The sequence below is a fragment of the Ceratotherium simum genome, chromosome 31, assembly GCF_057802395.1.
Source record: "Ceratotherium simum simum isolate JZ-2026a chromosome 31, ASM5780239v1, whole genome shotgun sequence".
Classification (NCBI taxonomy): domain Eukaryota; kingdom Metazoa; phylum Chordata; class Mammalia; order Perissodactyla; family Rhinocerotidae; genus Ceratotherium; species Ceratotherium simum.
Genome location: NC_141930.1, coordinates 33,051,067 through 33,069,564, shown reverse-complemented (window position 1 = coordinate 33,069,564; position 18,498 = coordinate 33,051,067). Strand labels below are relative to the sequence as shown.

General features: G+C 37.5%; 1 protein-coding gene across 1 annotated transcript in view; it reads right to left on the bottom strand.

Moving 5' to 3' along the window:
• The window catches only part of PXDNL (peroxidasin like), a gene marked incomplete at its 5' end in the record, with an annotated part of 397,680 nt that overhangs the window by 227,204 nt on the left and 151,978 nt on the right, over positions 1-18,498 (bottom strand). Inside the window, 2 exon segments of the mRNA XM_004435754.2 lie at positions 10,055-10,102; positions 10,104-10,124. Of these exon segments, the coding sequence (XP_004435811.2) occupies positions 10,055-10,102; positions 10,104-10,124 (69 nt within the window).

The following is an 18,498-nucleotide window of genomic DNA, read 5'->3' as shown; positions in this document are numbered from 1 at the left end:
AGTTCACAAGGAATATAGGTTATTCTGTACTTCATTTTGCATAACTTTAAATTTACTAGGATTTGATTGGCTAGTAGGTTTTTTCTGTTCATCTTTTTTACCACAGTTTCTACCCCCCTTTAAAATTACAAATTGCTATATACTCATTATACATGATTTGTAAACTACAGAAAAGTAAAAAGGAGAGAAGAAATTGTGCACATTCTCCCATCAAAATACTGTTTACTTACGGTTATCAATTCATCGTTAATATTTTACTGACCTCTTCAGTATACCAGTTGATTATTTATTTATTTACTTATTTTGGTGAGGAAGATTGGCCCTGAGCTAACATCCATGCCCATCTTCCTCTATTTTGCAAATGGGTCGCTGCCACAGCATGGCTTGATGAGCGGTGCGCTATGTCCATGCCTGGGATCCAAACCTGTGAACCCCGGGGCTGCTGAAGCAGAGTGCGTGAACTTAAGCACTACACCACCGGGCTGGCCCAATTTTTTATTTAAAAAAATAAATAAAAATACTCATATAACTGTCACTAGCTACCTGCCCCCAGTTACTGAAAGACTAACTTAGGCTTAAAGAGTTGCTTGTTGCTTGGAAGCTCAAAGAACTGCTTAACGAACACCATCAGTATTTAACAGTTCCTCAAAGTTGTTTTTCAGGGGGATGAACAGTCACCCACCAACTCAAACTGGCTCAGACCAGTCGAGGCCACAACCATAGAATGACACCTGCGCAAACGGACAGAAAATTGTACTGCCCTCATTAACATCCTAATTTCTCCTCCTCTGGGAGGGGCAAAGCAGACATTTTTAGACATGCGATGTATGTAGAGGCATGTATCTAAACTGCGCATGTGCCAGCGTAAGCCGCCTCTATACAGAACGACAAAACTTCCTTCTTGCATGTTCTTTCTCTACCCTAAATAAAAGACACCCACTCCCCATACTCAAGGGGCCATAGCTTTGTGTGACAACTACTACTGGTGTAGTTTGAATTAACTTGCCAAGAAGGGGACTCACGTTTGGTCCGGTGTCATCACCACCACCCAGATCAAGGCACAGATCATTTCCAGTATCACAGAGACCTCCCTCATGCCTCCTTCCAGCCAGGAAATCTCTGCTTCTATTAGGATGGAAAGTCTGCATTCTGTGTGGCCTGGTTGGAACTTGTTATAAGGGGAATCACACTGTCTGTGTGCACTCTTTTGTGTCTGGCATCCTTGTCTCAGCATTCCATCTGCAAGATTCACCCATGTTGTTGCATGTAGTCGTAGTACATTCTTTTCATTTGCTCTGCAGTATTCCATTGTGTGAATTTACTGTAATTTATTTATGGATAATTTGGCTTTTCTCCAGTTTTCAGTATTACAAATAATGCGGCTATAAAATTTTTGTACACAACTTTTGAAATACATATGTACTCCTCTCCGTTGATTACATGGTTAGATGTGCAACTTCTGAGTAACCGGATATATGTATATTTAATTTTAGTAGATACTGTCAAACAGTGTGCTAAAGTAATTGAGCCAATTTACATTGTCAACTTAAAAAGCAAATTTTCCTATTTTATCTCAAAATGAGTTTATTTGGGAAGAGCCAAAAGAATCGCAATTTGGGATGTGCATGGTATGGAAAACCATACGAAATCCAACAAACAAAGAAGGAGAGTTGCCTTTATAAGAAAAAGGAGAAGTAGGGACCGGCTTCACCAAACAAAAGTCCAGTTGGGAAATGTAACAACGCATGGTGGCAATGGATTCTCATTGGCTGAGTTGTTGCTGGGTAGGGAGAGAAATCTTGCTTCAGTAGTAAAGTAGTTTTATTTCCTGTCAAAGATGCAAGGTCCTCTCTTCCTGCTTTGTGTAACTGAGGATGTATGATAGGGTGTGAGAGCCCCCTACAGGTGCTCCCAACTCCAATTTAGTTAAGGCTTTTTTAATTAATTTCCACAAACAATTTGTAAGAGTTTATAAGCAATTTATAAGAGTTTTATTGGCTCCACTTTAGGTGAATATTTTGGGTGTTTTTGTTGTTGTAAGGGAGCTGTGAGGTATCTTATTGTGATGTTATACTGCATTTCCCTTATCACAAATGATATTGGATATCTTTTCATGTTGATTGGTCATTTGGATATTATCATTTGTCAAATGGCTGTTCAAAATGTTATCCATTTTTTAGTTGTGTTTCTGTCTTTCACTTATTGATTTGTAAGAGTTCCTGATACAAATTCTTTATTGGATATAGGTAATTGCAAATATCTCAGTCTCTTTTTACTCATAATGGTGTCTTTGGTAAGCTGAATTTCTTAATTTTAATGAAGTCCAATTTATCAATCATTTTCTTTACTGTTCTTTACTATTAGTGCTTTTCTCAGAGTGTCCTCTGAGAAATCTTTGTCTGGCCTGAGGGTATAAACATTTTCTTCTATGTATCTTCTATAACCATTGTTATTTCTACATTTTACATGATCTATGATCCATCTGGAATTGATTATTGTGTATGAGGCAATGTAGCAACATGGTGTCAAAATTTATCTTTTTCTACATGGATATCCAAATAACCCTGCACCATTTATTGGAAAATTGTCCTTTTCCCATGGCAATATAGTACATGTTTGTGAACAACTCAAGTGACCATTTACCTGTGGGTCTGTTTCTAGACTCTTCATTCTGTTTCATTTGTCTCTTTGTCTGTCATTGAACCAATGCTACACTTGTAATTTCTTTTATTTCTGATAAACCTTGATATCTAGTAGCCTAGGTTCATCTACAATGTCCTTCCTTAATATTTGATTAGCTATGCTTAGCCCTTTGTAGATTCAGCTTATAAATTTCCAACAAAACAGCCTACTGAGATTTGAGTGGGATTGCATTGAATCTATAAGTCAAGTCGAAAAGAAGTGATATCTTAACAATCTCAGGTCTTTCGATTCTGATTCATGATATATTTATTCATTTATTTTGTATTTCTTTAATTTGTCCCAGTAATATTTTGTAGTTTTCTCATAGAGGTACAGCCTTTGTTACATTTATTTTTAGTCATCAAAATTTCTAATATTATTGCAAATTGTATTACTTAAAAATTTCTATTTTTGCAATGGTTGTTGCTAAAATATAAAAATTTACTCCATTTTTACGTCTCTAAATTATTAACTTAATAGTCAATCTGAATATTATTTTGTATTTTATGTGTACACAAATATGACATATGTAAATAATACTATTTTCATTATTCTTTTGCAATCCTTATTATTTTTATTCTTTATCTTGCCTTATGGCAAAACATAAAACCTCCACTACAATGTTGAATATAAGTTGTAAGAGTGAGCTTTCATCTCTCATCCCCAATTTTAGGAGGAAAGTGTTCACTATTTAATTATTAAGTAGAATGTTTATTACTGATTTTTAGTGGATATCCTCTATCAGATTAAGGAAGTTTTCTCTTATTCATAGCTTGCTATGAGATATTTTTAATCTCAATGAGTGTTGAATTTTATGAATTGTTTTTCTGCTTCTACTAGAATATGATTTTTACACCTTTATTATATTAAGGTTGATTTTCATATATTAAACCTAACTTGAATTCCTGGAATAGATCCAAGTTAGTCATGATGTATTATCTTTTTCATATATTACTAGAATCATTTTGCTAATATTTCATCTAGTATCTTCATGTCTATTTTCATGAGAGAAATTGACTTGAAATTTTCCTTTCTGCATTTTGCTATCAGGACTATTCTGGCTTCATAAAATAAGTTGAGAAGTATTATATTTCTCTATTCCCTGGCAGGCTTTGTGTAAGCTTAATTTTAATTCTTCTTTAAATGTTTTAAATAATTCTCTGGTAAAGCTATCTGGGCCTGGAGTTTTCCTTTGGGAAAGGATTTTAATTTGTTTCATTTGTCTCTTTGTCTGGAATTCAATATCTTTAATAGAATTCTCCTCTGTATCAGTTTAGTGTTTTATGATGAATTTGTCCCATTTAATCTAAAATTTCAAATATACTGGCATAAAGTTATTCCTAATAATATCTTTTTGTTTGTCTAAATGACTGTAGGATCTGAAGTGATATCCTCTTTTCCATTTCTGATATTGTTAACTTGTGACTCTTTCCTTTTTTTTTGTTTAAGTCTTGCTAGGGGCTAGCATATAACTGATTTAAAAAAAGACTCTGCCCATTTATAAAGAGTAACTTTTGGCTGTTAAATTTTCCTAAGGTTCATTTATATCCTATTTCATGGATTTCTGGGGTTTTGTTGTTGTGGTTGTTGTCGAATTTCTTTCTTTCTGCTATCTTTGGTTTATTTTTCTGTTCTTTCTAACTTCTTATATAAGAGTTAGATGCTTACATAATTTATTTTCATCTGTCTACTTTTCTAAAATATGCATTCAAGTCTATGAATTTCCTTCTAAGCTCTTCTTTAACTATATTTCTCAAGTTTTTGTGTCTCACATTTTCATCTTCACTCAGTTCAACATATATTTTTCTTTGCTTTCTTTATTTTATCCATGAATTATTTAGAAGAGTGCTGCTTAATCTCCAAACAATTGAGATTTTTCTAGATATTTTTAATTAAATTTTGCTTAAATCCACTGAAGTCAAAGTACATATTTTATATGATTGTAATGCTTTAAAATTTGATGAAACTTACTTTAAGGTAGAGAATACGGTCATTCTTAAAAACGTTCCAGTGCACCTGAAAAGAACATCTATTCTATAGTTGTGTACAGTGTTCTAGTATGTTGATTGGGTGTAAAATTAGTTATTTGTGTTGTTAAAACCTTCCGTATCCTTATTCATTTTTTCATTAGGTACTGAGTGAAGTGTGTTAAAATCTCCAACTATATATATGTGGATATTCCCTGTTTTTCATTTTATTTCTATCCACTTCAGCTTTGTAAATTTTATAGGTGCACACAAGTTCATTATTGTAGCTTCCTGTTGAATTGGTCTTTTATTCAGCATGAAATCTATTCTGTTAGATATAACAAAAACTGCTTTATTTTGTAGGTTTGACCTTCTGATCATTATGTGCCCTTATATTTGTCTCTTGTAAACAAAATATAGTTGCATTTAGTTTGTTTTTTAAAAATCCAATCTGACAATGTTTACTTTTAATCAGAAAATTTAATGCATTTATATTGTATGCAATTACTGATGTATTTGAGTTTAAATTCATCACTTTTCCATTTATTTTCTACTTCTCTTGTCTGTTCTTTGTTCCTTTTGCCTTTCTTGCCTTCTTTGGATTAATCCAATAATTTTTATCATTCCATTTTTCCCTTATTAACTTCTTAAGTATACATTTTTATTATTCTTTTAGTGGGTACCCTAGAAATTACAACATATATCCTGACCTAATTAGAGTCTCTCTTCAACTGATAGTTTTAGCACCTTCTGAATAAAGCAGGTACCTTAAAGCACTTTAATTCCGTTTAACTTCCTTCCACATTTTCTATTGTTATTATGTACTTTAAAAATACCTTATTATTATAAGAAAGGAATCAATTTAAATTTAGTCAAAATATTTGCTTTTTATGTGTTCTTCACTGTTTCCTACGTTTCTGTGTTTCCATTTTAGATCTTTTCCTTCTGCCTAAAGAAAAAATTTTGCAGGCCTACTGGCTGCAAATTACCTCAACTTTTATGTGTCTGATAATGTCTATTTTTACCTTCATTTTTAAAGGATAATTTACCTGTGCATAGAATTCAAGTCTCTCAGTTATTTTCTTTCAGCACTTCAAAAATGCCTTTCCATTGTTCTCTTATTGTTGTTTTTCTTTGTTTGTTTGTGAGGAAGACCAGCCCTGAGATAATATCTGATGCCAGTCCTCCTCTTCTTGCTGAGGGAGACTGGCCCTGGGCTAACATCCCTGCCCATCTTCCTCTACTTTATATGGGATGCCGCCACAGCACGGCTTGATAAATGGTGCATAGGTCTGCGCCCAGGATCCAAATCTGCAAACCCCAGGCCACCAAAGTGGGGCGTCCGAACTTAACCACTAGGCCACCAGGATGACCCCTCCTTATTTTTTACTTTCATCATTTCCATGGATCCAAAGATAGTGTATCTTTACCTAAGGATATTTTTAAAATTATGTATCCCTTCGTCTGTGGTTTTCAGGAATTTTACTACAATCGCCTGAGTGTCATTTTCTTTGTATTTATCCTACCTAGTTTCATAGAGCTTCTTGAATCTGTGGCATTGTGTCTTTTGTTTTGGGGCAACATTTGTGTTTAAAGTCTCTTCAAATATTGCTCCTGTCCCATTCTCTTTCTCTTCTCTGTGACTCCAATTACATGTAGATATTTTTGTCATGTCCCTGTCTTTTATTCTCTTTTTCTGTATTTTCCATCTTTTTTCCCAATGTGCTTCTATCTGGGTAATTTTTAATGACCTATGCTGCAGTACTCTAATTCTCTCTTCTGCTGAAGTTTAATCTATTAATGAACCAATCTACTCAATTCCTAAATTCAGTGATTTTATTATTCAGTTCTAAGAAAAATGTATAATAATTTCCTCTTCTCTGGTAAAAATTTCTATCATTTCATATATTCTCTAAATATATTAATTCTAGTTATTTTAAAATCCATGTTTTATAACTTCAAAATCTTAAACAAACATGGATTTCTAGTCATCTGTTTTTTTTCTCTTGGTTTTCCTGGTATGTTTGGACATCTTTTATTAAATGCCAGACATTGTGAATGAAAAATTGTAGAGGGTTTGGATTATTTTATACTTCTCTAGAGAAAGTTTAATTTGTTCTTAGGAGACAGTCGGAATACAGCAGATCACCTTCACCCAGTCTAGGATGGTCCATTGCCCCCAGGGCATAGCTCTTCAGAGGCAGAAAATTAAAATCAGGAGTATTTACCAGGGCCTTTTTCCTGTGATGGGCCCTAAAGTGCTTTTGTTTCTCTGGTACTTTGAAGCTGCCAAAATCTCTGATTAGCTTCTCAAGTCTTAGCAGCTGCTTCCTGCTTGGTTTCCTGGCAGGTTCTCCCCATGTGTGTAGGTTCTAAGTTGGCAAGTGCCTCCATTAAAATGGCTGGCAAAACCTTCACCTCACGATTCTGCAGCTTCCTTCTCTCTCAGGCGTCTTGGCCTTCTAGTGCTGCTTGCCTTGGTGGTCTTAAACTCCAATATTTGTCTTCCCAGCCCAGTGAGACTGCCACGAATTCTAGGCCATTGCCTTCTCTTCAGCCTCTATGCTCTGCATCTTAAATTGGCAAATGGCCAGAGAGGGAAAAGTTACACGGATGGTTTGAGTGAGCTCAGTGAGCTTCCTTTCTTTCCTAGATTTTAGCTTCTCAAGTCCTGGCTGACTTGATTGCCATCTGATACTTCCAAAGCTTTGTTTTTTGTATTTTATCCAGGTCTTTGATTTTTTTCCACCTCGATGGTTTGTAGGCTACCAGCTAGATCAGCAAAACCACTTGTGGTTTTCTTTTCATCTTAAAGTAAATTGCAAAGTAAAGAAGTTACAAAGTGATCCAACTAAAGTCTTATTGCTAATAATTGATGGAACGCCAAGTCTAGTCTTCACGTTTCCAATATCCCAGAAATCAACGCCTTGTTTTCAACTCTCCCACATACCTCCAACCGGAAAACTACGCTAATATTTACTGTGGGAAATTTTGTTCCCTTGCTAAATCTCATGATGGTTTCTACCATGAAGAGGTGGATTATTCATTAAAGACAAATCAAATGTCTTAGCTAAATCTATGGCTCTTTACAGAGTAACACCTTTGGCAAACCATTAAATACCAATCCTTTAAAGTCTTGAGAGAAAAGAAAGCATTCTTTCAGATCTTTAAATAAAAGCTAATAAATAGTGACTAGGTGATTCATCAACATGATAAAAATCTCTCATGAAATGAAGCGCAGTGGAGAGTTTATAGAAACTCTTTACATTGTATAAAACAATATCACATCTCGTAATTGTATCATATATGAGAAATACTTTAAATATTGAGATTTTCTTAGAAAATTTGGTAGTTTGGTGGGTTTTTTAAAAACCACAACTAGGAACTCAGGAATTACACTAACTAAAAGGTTTACTTTTCATTTTCTTTATGAACATACTTGCAGCGCAGGTATAAATCTGACGGGTCATCAGAACTCATTGAGCCCTTAGGTCTGCACCTTACTGGTCTAACACAGTCCTCTCCAGTCCCAGGAGTTTCTCAGTGTCCCATTTCTTAGCTCATTTCCCTCTCTCTTACACAACTTACTATTTAACTGATTCATCATCTGTGATTCCAGGGAACTAGTCTTCCTAGAAGCTATCATGAGAAACCATATAGCCCAGCAGTTAAGAGATCAAACTGTGTGTGAATCCTGACTCTGTCCCTTTCTAGTTGCATGAATGTAGGTAAATTGCCTTACAGTTATGAGCCTCAGTTTCCTCATCTGTAAAATGGAAATAATAGCATCTATCACAGAGTATGGTAGTAAGGAATGGAGCTAAAGTATATAAAGCAATTAGTATAGAATGAGGCATGTAATTAACACCATAAATGATAATTATTTTAATGTGGTTTTGTAATAAATATATTTAGATATAAATTAATAAGTATGGTTTCTACCATGAAGGGGTGGATTATTCATTAATAATGAAAGTATTGTGTGTTATATTCCAAAATGTGGCCAAACCCCAATAGAGATGATCATTTTGTTATACTCCTCTAATGAAGAGATTTGATAACATTTGTTAAGATTAACAATTTGATAAATTAATAAGATGTCTGGTTATTTATAATCTACATATCTCAGTAGACAGTGGTGGAAGGTTTTAATGATGGTGTTCCTTAAGTATCAGACCCACTAGAGACACTCATTAAAATGCAAATCTTTGAGTCCCTCCTGAGAATTGTTAAATCAGAATCTCTGAGGAAGAGGTTCTGGGCATTTCCATCTCCACAAGCACCCCAGGAAATTTTGTTACACTTTATAGTTTGAGAACCATTGCTTTACTGTTAAAGAATAAACCCTGCGGTCCTTGCTTTCTTATGCTCTTACATCATCCCAACCAGAGATTTTGTGACAAAGTATGTGTATCCAGGCATCAGTTATTGGAAAGAAATCAGATGGAAAAAGTACAAGTGTAAAGTCATGACCTCAACCCTAAAGTTAGAAAATTAGATTGGCTATAATACGGTAAATTCAGCTAAGCTGATAATCTTGCTAACTCTGTAATGAAAATATTATAACAAGATGACAAATGTACCCACGTGGTTCTAACAACAATGAATAATCTTAACTTTTAGTGCTTTCACTCTATGGATTAATCTAAATGCAGCACAGAATAATTTTAAATATTGGGCACTGTTAATACTTTTAAGCCTCCTGTCCTCATCTCTCACAACATTTCTACTCTTTTTTATTACAGCACTACCGTATTTTTATTGCATATGTTTTACAGCCCAGTTTGGTTTACCAATCATCCCACAAGGACAGACTATCAGCTATATCCCAGTAAGGTCGTGTGTATTTGGGTCTGGATCCAAAGCCAGCGAGCTGCTCTGCGCACAGCAGATAATAAATATCTGTAGAGTGAATAAAATGAGTGTTTGAAGCATTGAAAATTTTTATCAGAGTTTAGCCATAGAGTTGTAATTTTTCCTCTAAATACATGATTTTAAAGGTTTTCATAGTATCACAAATAAGGAGATCCTGTGGCCCTCCAGGGAAGCTTGGGCTTTGGAGTCAGGTAGTCGCGAGTTTTAATTCTATTTCTATCTCTTTGGCTATGGGACCCACTGACACGTTATTTAACTGCTCTTTCTCTGTTTCTTCATCTCATGAAAGCTTTCCAAACAAATAGAATATAAATGACAATTAGACATATAGGAACATCTCTCAAATTCAGAAGATAGCAAAAAAATAGGCAGTGGAAAGAAGCAGCAGCAGTTTGCTGGTTATGAGATCTCTAGCAAGGTTTCATTCTCATTCTAGCTGTTCTGTACTCTCAAAATGACTTTTCATGGTAAATTGCAATACAACTAGCTCATAATTTTAGAAATCCCACAGATAAGCAATAAGTACTCACAGAGTGTTCAAATTCTTGAGTTTCTTGAAGGCACTCCCAGGAATTTCTTAGTCTGTTAAACCTCAAGTCTCTGGGAACATAAAAAGGAGGAGAAAGATTATAACATGTTGATTCTAGTTCTGTCATTATTTCCAGAAGCTCTAAAGTCAATTCTCCTTTTATAATCACACATATAGCACTAAAAGACTAAACGTAATTAAGACATAATTAGGCACGTCATGAACTAATCATTAGGCATGTTGTTTACAGCAGATTATGCATATGAGGTGCCATATGCCAGTCCAAAGGTGCCAGACAAGTGCAGATAGAGCATTTCAAAGTGTTAAAGACAGTTACACCATTTGCTTTAGGTTGAATTTGTATGACACCAAAAAAAAAATTCTAGATAAGACAACACGTCAATTGAGTGTATTTAATTTGGAAAATAATATTGATACATCAGATGTCACCCATCAACTCAACATAACACCATTGCTTGAGTTTAGGCAAAGTTATTAATTAGTTAATTTTTCTTCATTGTCCAGGAATACAACAGCCTTCTAAGGAAGTAGTAAAGCAAATTAACAAAACAAATTATTTTGAGAGAGATGTTTCTCCACAGCCAACATTCTCTTTCATCAATTAATACATTACTTTATTCAGCATGTAAATAATTGAATGCCAACTATGTGCCACATATCATGTTAAGTAATAGAGACACAAAGGTGAGCAAGATATGGTCCCTGCTACTGAGCAGGCATAATTCAGTTGACAGTTATTATTCCAAATTATTCCAGCACTAGTATATAAAGTGTTAGTGATACAACAGAGGGCTAAATAAAATGCTGTGCACAGACAGCCGACTTGGGTATTGGTCTGCCTAGACCCCCTCTATCAGAGGGAGAATAAGCCGCTCCACTCCCTGTAATTCTGTTGGAGACACACGCCTCTTCCCGCCCCCAACAGGGTGAGTTAAGCCAGCCAACCGAGGACACTGTCTCCCCAGACACACTCTTTCTTCCTTGGGGAACACATGGCTCAAGCAAAGCCAACTGCGGACCTTCATGAACATTGACATGGCTACTGATTAAAATAGAGTTCTGCTCTTTATCTGAGATTCAGAGCTTATGGAGAAACGAGCATCTAGAGTACTAGTGTCCATCTTGCCCAGACTAGAAAGATCCAGCCTGAGAATAAAGCCAGGCAGAGACAAATAGGGTCAAAATACGGGTAAAGAAACAAAGCCCTGGATCTAGCTATGCCTAAAACCAATTTACCCCTTGACATTTCACATTTCTGAGACAATAAACTGTCATTTTGATAAGCTTATGTGAGCTGAGTTTCTATCACTAATGTAGGGAGCATAGAAGAAAAATAAAATAATTTATTTGGAAATGTGAGACCCAAGCGGATCATATCAGGAAAATTCTACAAGGCATTGGAGAGTCAGTAAAAAAAAAAAAAAAGCAAAAAACAAAACAAAACTATCTCTACTTCCCCTCAATTAATTTCTCAAAATAAAATTCTTCATCTCCATAAAATGTTGTTCTATCTTAGAATACTTCATTCACAAATCTTTATAGGATTACCTTAAAATTCTACCTATCATTTTATGTTTCTCTTCAGTTGACTTTGTGAGAATATGCACAATTTCATAGGAGCTGTTATTTTCCATTAAAATAACTCTCTGTGACTATACTCTTGTTAGAATGCCCTGCTTAAACACTTCACACTGTATTTGATGTGTCTAGACTAGATTTTTAAAGGAAAATTTATGAGTTATGTGAGATTCTCCCCATAAACACACAAGACATAAAGTTATATACACCCAACTACCCTAGAACCATACGTTTCCCTTAAAAATAGAGCTTTAAGTTACAAAAAGGACTTTCCTCTCTCATTAAACCATAAATCCTAATAATAATCCCAAATTGACATTCCAACAATGCAAGAAAGGAGTAAATATAAAAGATAAATCATTTTCCTTCTTTTAGGCTTTGAAATTTTTGAAAAATTCAGAAAAGTACAAATGAGAAAATAATAATGTCCACATCCAAAATTAACAACTGTTTACACATTGATAAAGTTGCTTCCACTCATAATTCCACATATTTTTATTACACAAATCACCTATACAAACATGTTATAGGTAAAGGAAAAGTCTCTTTTGTAAGCACTATCTTAATTTTAAGTTTGTCTCCTCTCCCTAGATGGAACCACTATGAGTTTGATGCCCCTCTCAGACAGACATACATTTATATGTGAGTAAATACAAGGTAAAATGTATACATATATAAATATGAAAGTAAACATAACATAGGTAAATATAAAATATTTATTGTCTTTAAGTTTATAAAAATGGTATCAAACTTTATATGGTTTTTAAAACTTCCCTTCTTCCCCTCTTACTGCATCTTTTCTATGTACTTCCTTGTGGACACATAAAGATCTAGGTATTTATCCCCAACTCTTGTATAGTATTCCACCAGGTAGACGGAGCACGGTTCATTTGCATGTTCTCTTACTAACAGACATTTTGGTTGTTTTCAATTTTTTGCAACATTATTTACAGACAGTATTGCAATAAACATGCATGCACATCTCCTTGTGCACGTGAAGAAATGTTTCTCTGGGGTAAATATTTAGAAGTGGGATTGCTAGATTGTAGGGTATGCACATCTTCAGTTTTACAACATGAAGACATTCCAAATTTATTTTCAACTAGATATACTACATATATAATTAATTGAAAATAATGTGAAAAGATGCTTGAATTTATCATCAAATTACAAATTCAGACTTTTCACAGGATTGATTTGAAGGTCAAGGTGCTACGTGTGTTTGTTATCAAAATTCTCTCCTAGTCTGTCTTCACGAGCAAGCAAAAATAAGCTCTCCGGACACAAGAACAGTCTGGCGAGGTCTCCATCATCCCAAGGGCTACTCAGGGACAGTGGAATTCAAACCCGCCATTCACTCTGAGAGACAGCCACATGGAGTCTCTTTTTGAGAAGCAAAGCTCACTTAGAGACCCAGACACTTTCTCCAGGTTGACTTAAATTCCAATAAGGCATATTCAAATGCCCCCAAATTAATATGTTAACAGTTGGTCTTCTTTGGCTAGTATATTCTACCATGTAAATTTTTGTAGTTAGGCACAGTATAAACTGAAATTCTGGGGAAAGGTTTCCCCTCACAATTTTAATCTCTGCATTTTAGGATTGCATATGGGTATTGAACAATGCATTGCTTAGAGTATGTTAAATACTTTTTTATAATTAAGCTAAAAATTAGATCATTCAAACTCAAATGACCACCAAATTTGGATCATGCTGGTGTCTATGTAAATAAGTTTACCCCAAAATATAATTCATTTTCCCATATTGCCTCTATTTTGTTCAAGATGTGTCACTAGCAATTTCACTTACACAAACTTTGTCATATATATAAAACTTCCCTTAGCATAACATGTAGCATTATATTTTCACTCTTTACATAATTAGAGTGAAAATTGAATTATTATATATCCTTCACAATTCCTCCTATTATGATATATGTAATATTGATAAGACAATATTGTGGGGGATCAGAATTGGCCACCTCAAAATTATTTTTTCAAGAACAAAAGACTCTAAAAGAAACTTTGTCCTTCCCCCAACTGCCTAAAAGAATTTAAGATAGAAAGCCTGTTCCAGGAAAGAGCTAATACCACGAGGTACCTATAGCATAATGTAAAATAGGTGTAATAAGAAAGGCATCAGCAAGCCCATTTTATTGAAATTCTGTCTCTCCGGCCACATTCTCAAACATTTGCCTTTCCATTTCCATGTTAATTGCCTTCCTCTCCTCTGAAATCCCAAGCACCCACCTCCAACATCCTCCTTTGTCTTTAGCTGAAAATAGTATTTAAGATGAGAACCTCCGCCATTTTGTGGAGTTCCCCAGTTTTTCCTGGGTCTCTCCCATATGTACATGTTATAAAGCTTTGTTTGATGTTCTCTTGTTATTCTGTCTCATGTCAATTTAATTTGTAGCCCAGCCAGAGAGGACCCAGAGTGGGTAGAGGATAGTCTTCCTCCCCTATAGTATTCATGATAGTAACAACCACTATTTAACACAATTTTCATCCCACCCATTGTTCATTGGAATTCAATTTACAAGCAATTCTAAGAATTGCACCAAGATAAAAGTTAAGCCATGGAGTTTACTGGAAGTGGTTAAACAGAATTAGTCTCCCTGCTTGCCCCCAGCTCAAGCTGCTGAAGCTAAAAAAGAAATGTTTAATGCTCTTCACAGCAAGAAATTTGGAACTGATGTTTCTAACCAATAAAAGATGGGTTTTTAGCTCAATCTCAATCCAGAAGGGTTCTTCTGCCAAAAAGAGTTTAAAATGATTTTTCACTGCAGATGGAGGGCAGAGAACCAGCACGTGCAGAGAGCAACATGAACAAACAAATTAGCAGAGCTCAGGATCCCGCCAGTGAGCCCCTTGAAGAAACAGCACACACCAGCCCCATCTTGCAGCCTAGTACGCAGCCTCTGGGGGGTAAGATGAAGTTACACCAGATCAGTGTGCAGAGAAGTCCAGAGAAAGACCTCACAGAGGGATGGAGAGGCCAGATCTTGTCCAGACCCCGAGGTTCCCAGTATATTTTATAAATGCCAAAACTTAGGGCAGATTTTATGTTACCATTAAACAAATGGGCATTTAATGTACAAAAAAATACAATTGTTTGTAATTTTTCAATTCACAAAATAATTGCAAAATTCTGTTTTAAGATTATATTATATACTGTTTCCAGTACAGATGGTGCAGTCCAATTTAAGTTCTAAGATGAATGTGTTGCTCTTGAGATACTATCAGCCTGGCTCTGGGACTGAATACATAATATTGTTAGGAGATAAAATCAAAATTCTAAATTTGAGCCCCTTCCCAAAGATGCAACCCGGCCACACCACTCATCTGGCCCCACTGTGGTGTGGATCCATCCCAGGTTGGAGATGGTCTTCAGGTTATGATGAGTAGATGCCAGGGGTAAGCAGGCCCATTCCTAGAATTACAGCTAAGAATATGGTGCTGAGAGAGCAAAACAAATAAGGTGAAACTCTTAAGGAGTGCCGTCTTCACAGCCTGATTTCTGTCTGAGTGAGCAACTTGTTTCTCTCTTAATTGAGAAATATTCATTCTGGCAGAAAGCTTATCTTCATGAAAAAAAGATCAAGCAGATCAGTACTTGAGCCAAACACATTCCTGTTGAAGGCGGGGATGCAACTAAGTCACTGCGCTGGCAAAAGCATACAACTGCAGAAAGAATGTAAACAGACTCCTGTCTCCCTCACTTCCCGAAAGGGCGGGAGGGAGCAAGATGACTCAGATAGCCGGGCCCCTGTCTTCTGTGCCAGGAGTTCGCGCCTGTGCTCTCCTGCCCTGGCCTGTCCCTGCTAGCAGAGCACGGTGCATACTCTGCTCCCTGCAGCCCCGGCCCCCCCCACTTGAACCCAGCCCCACGCAGCTGCTGTGCTATGTGCCATCCTTCATCCACAGTGTCTAGACCCTGCCACCCTCTGCCCAGAACTTACAATCAGAGGAAGAATGTAAGAGATTTCTCCACAACCACTCCTTGCTGCCCTCAATTCTTCTTTATCTTTCCATTTTACAGCCTTTTCAGTGTAGGGATTGGAAATACATTTTTCAGACCTGAGAAAGAGCACTTGGAGAACACTACTCAATGCATGTCTTGCCTGATTCCCAGTCATGTCCTCCTCTGAGGAATGTTCCTTGGTTTTCTCTCATCTCAGGGGCATTTTCTACCTACCAAGCAGCCAGAGCTCGAGGCAATCATCTGCTGCCATTTGGCACGATATTAACCTGTTGTGAAGGTTAATTTTTGTGTCAACCAGCTAGGCCATGGTACTCAATTTTTGGTCAAACACCAGTCTAAATGTTGCTGTGAAGGTACATTTCTATATGTGATTAACACCTAAATCAGTAAACTTTGACTAAAGCAGATTACCCTCCCTAATGTGAGTGGTCCTCATCCAATCAATTGAAGGCCTTAAGAGAAAAAAGATGGAGATCCCTTGAGGAAGGGAGAATTCTGCCTCCAGCCTTTGGACTTAAGCTGCAAACCAACTCTTCTCTGGATCTCCAGCATTCTGGCCTGCTCTGCAGAATCTGGACTTGCCAGCACGAGCCAATTCCTTAAAATCAATCTCTTTCTCTCTTTTGCTCTCTCCCTCTCTCAATGAGATGCTATTGACCTCCTCATCCTATTGATTCAGTTTCTCTGGAGAACACCAATACACCCAATGGTGACTTTCTCTGCTGAAGTAGAAATGATGGTGTCCATTCATTCCCTTATTTGATGAAGCTTTGCTGAAGACCTGGCCCATGCTTGGCCGAGCACCATCCGTTGCAAGGGTGGGGTAGGTAGTGTCAATGAGTCAAATAGGCCATCTGTAAGAAAGGGTTCCTGGGAAGCAGGATTTAAAGTCTTAGCCAGGAGGCCTAGCTAGGACTCCAAACCTACATGGAATATGCCCAGTCACTAAAGAGCCTGCCAAGGTCACTTGCATATCAGAAAGCTCTAGGGAGGGTGGCCCCGAGGAGTCTCTACCCTAACAAGGCGCTGTTGCGGAGTTCAAGAGAGAGTCACTGAGTGAGGAGCTTGAGAAAGGAAGAGCAGGCCTCATGGGACCACTGCCTGGGGTCACTGCAGGGCAGGCCGTAATGAAACCCGTAAACAGTTAGCCACTGTTGATTAGGTAGCTAGTAACTAAAGTTTTTTCCTTTTTTGCAATTACTGATTGTAGGTTTTAGTTGTCCACCTGTCCATTGTTAACTGTGTTGTTTAGGCAATATGCTATCTGGCTCCCACTAGGTTCCTATAGACAACATGTCCCTGGAGCCTGGGTCACCATGGTAACGGGTGTTTGAGCTGTTTTTCAGGAATAATGACCCCCTTGTCCAGTTCAGGCCAGTTGAGACCACCAACCCATCAACTGGGCCCATGCAGATGTCCAATAAGTGACGTTTTGACATCAAGAGGCTAAAATCTCCACCCTCAGATCATGCTAATGCCGCCATTTTGTGAACACACGTCCTATGAAGAGGCATGAAGTTTGACTACATTTGTGCAGATCATCAATTACCTCACCTCTCCTTACCTCCAATCATCTATCTCCACATTTCAGACCACCTTGCCCCCTCTCCATAAATATCCCTGAGTCCCCATTTTCTTTTTTTGTCTTTTTTTTTGCTGAGGAAGAGTCACCCTGAGCTAACATCTGTTGCCGATCTTCCTCTTTTTTTTTTATGTGAGCCACCGCTGCAGCACGGTGATGGACAGACAAGCGGTGTGGTTCTGCGCCTGATAACTGAACCCAGGCCGCCAAAGCAGAAGACGCCAAACATTAATCTCTAGGTCACTGGGGTTGGCCCACTGAATCCCCGTTTTCAAGGAGGCAGATTTGAGACTGTTCTCCCACTTCCTTGCTTGGCCACCTTGTGATTAAATCTCTATCTCCGTGGCGATCTCATCATCTCGGTGCCCGGCTTTCCAGGAAATGGGCAAAAACGAACCTGGTTCAGTAACGGGACTGGATCTTTTTCCCTTCTGTTTCCCTATGCTTGATACTTACCTACATATCTCCAACAATGGCTACAGTGCTTATACAGAAATGAAATACTATAAAGGCTCCAAAGAAAATACTAGAACAACCTTATAACAGTTCTTCAATCTAGCTTCATTTTGTACCTCAGTGAAATTCCCGGCCCAGCTCCACACTATTTTCCAGAAATGAATTGCACCGCCTCTCAAACTATGAGTTAGACCAGGCTGGACTGACGCTCTCTCCACTGAAGTGCTTGTTCCCAAAATCCTGGGAGGAGGAAACCAATGACGTCTGGGTCTCAGAGTGCTGAGCGCTGTCGGGTGCTCACAGGAAGGTAAAACTGGAAGGTACTAGGGGAGCATGCACGCACACACACAAATGAACACAGAGACTGAAAGTTTGTCCTTTTCTCTAATGTCCCTGTTTCTTACAGGCAACAGGTACTACTATCATAATCTTGAAGAACTTGAACTTTTTTAAAAGAAGCTGTCTTACCACTCAGTGAGTCCAACATCTGACTTTCTGTGTGAGAAGAGGGGGGAGGGGGGGAGAGGAGTGGTCTGTATCATGTATTCACTCTGGCCGAAGCTCAGCACTGCCTTCTCAAGGCAAGTGTCAACATGCTGATTCCAGAGCTGCAGGATTTCACTCAGCTCAAAGCAAAGCAAGGGGCCGTGGGGATGGCTCCCAAGTGTGTCTGCTCACACAGCAGGCCCTATCTCCAGGCTCCCACCTCACCTTAAACTTGTTGTGAGGAAACTGAGGCCCAGGATGATGGAAGGGCACCCCCATCATCCCCCAGCCACCAGGGCCAGAGGCTGCATCGGAAAACACATTTCCTGATTTCCATT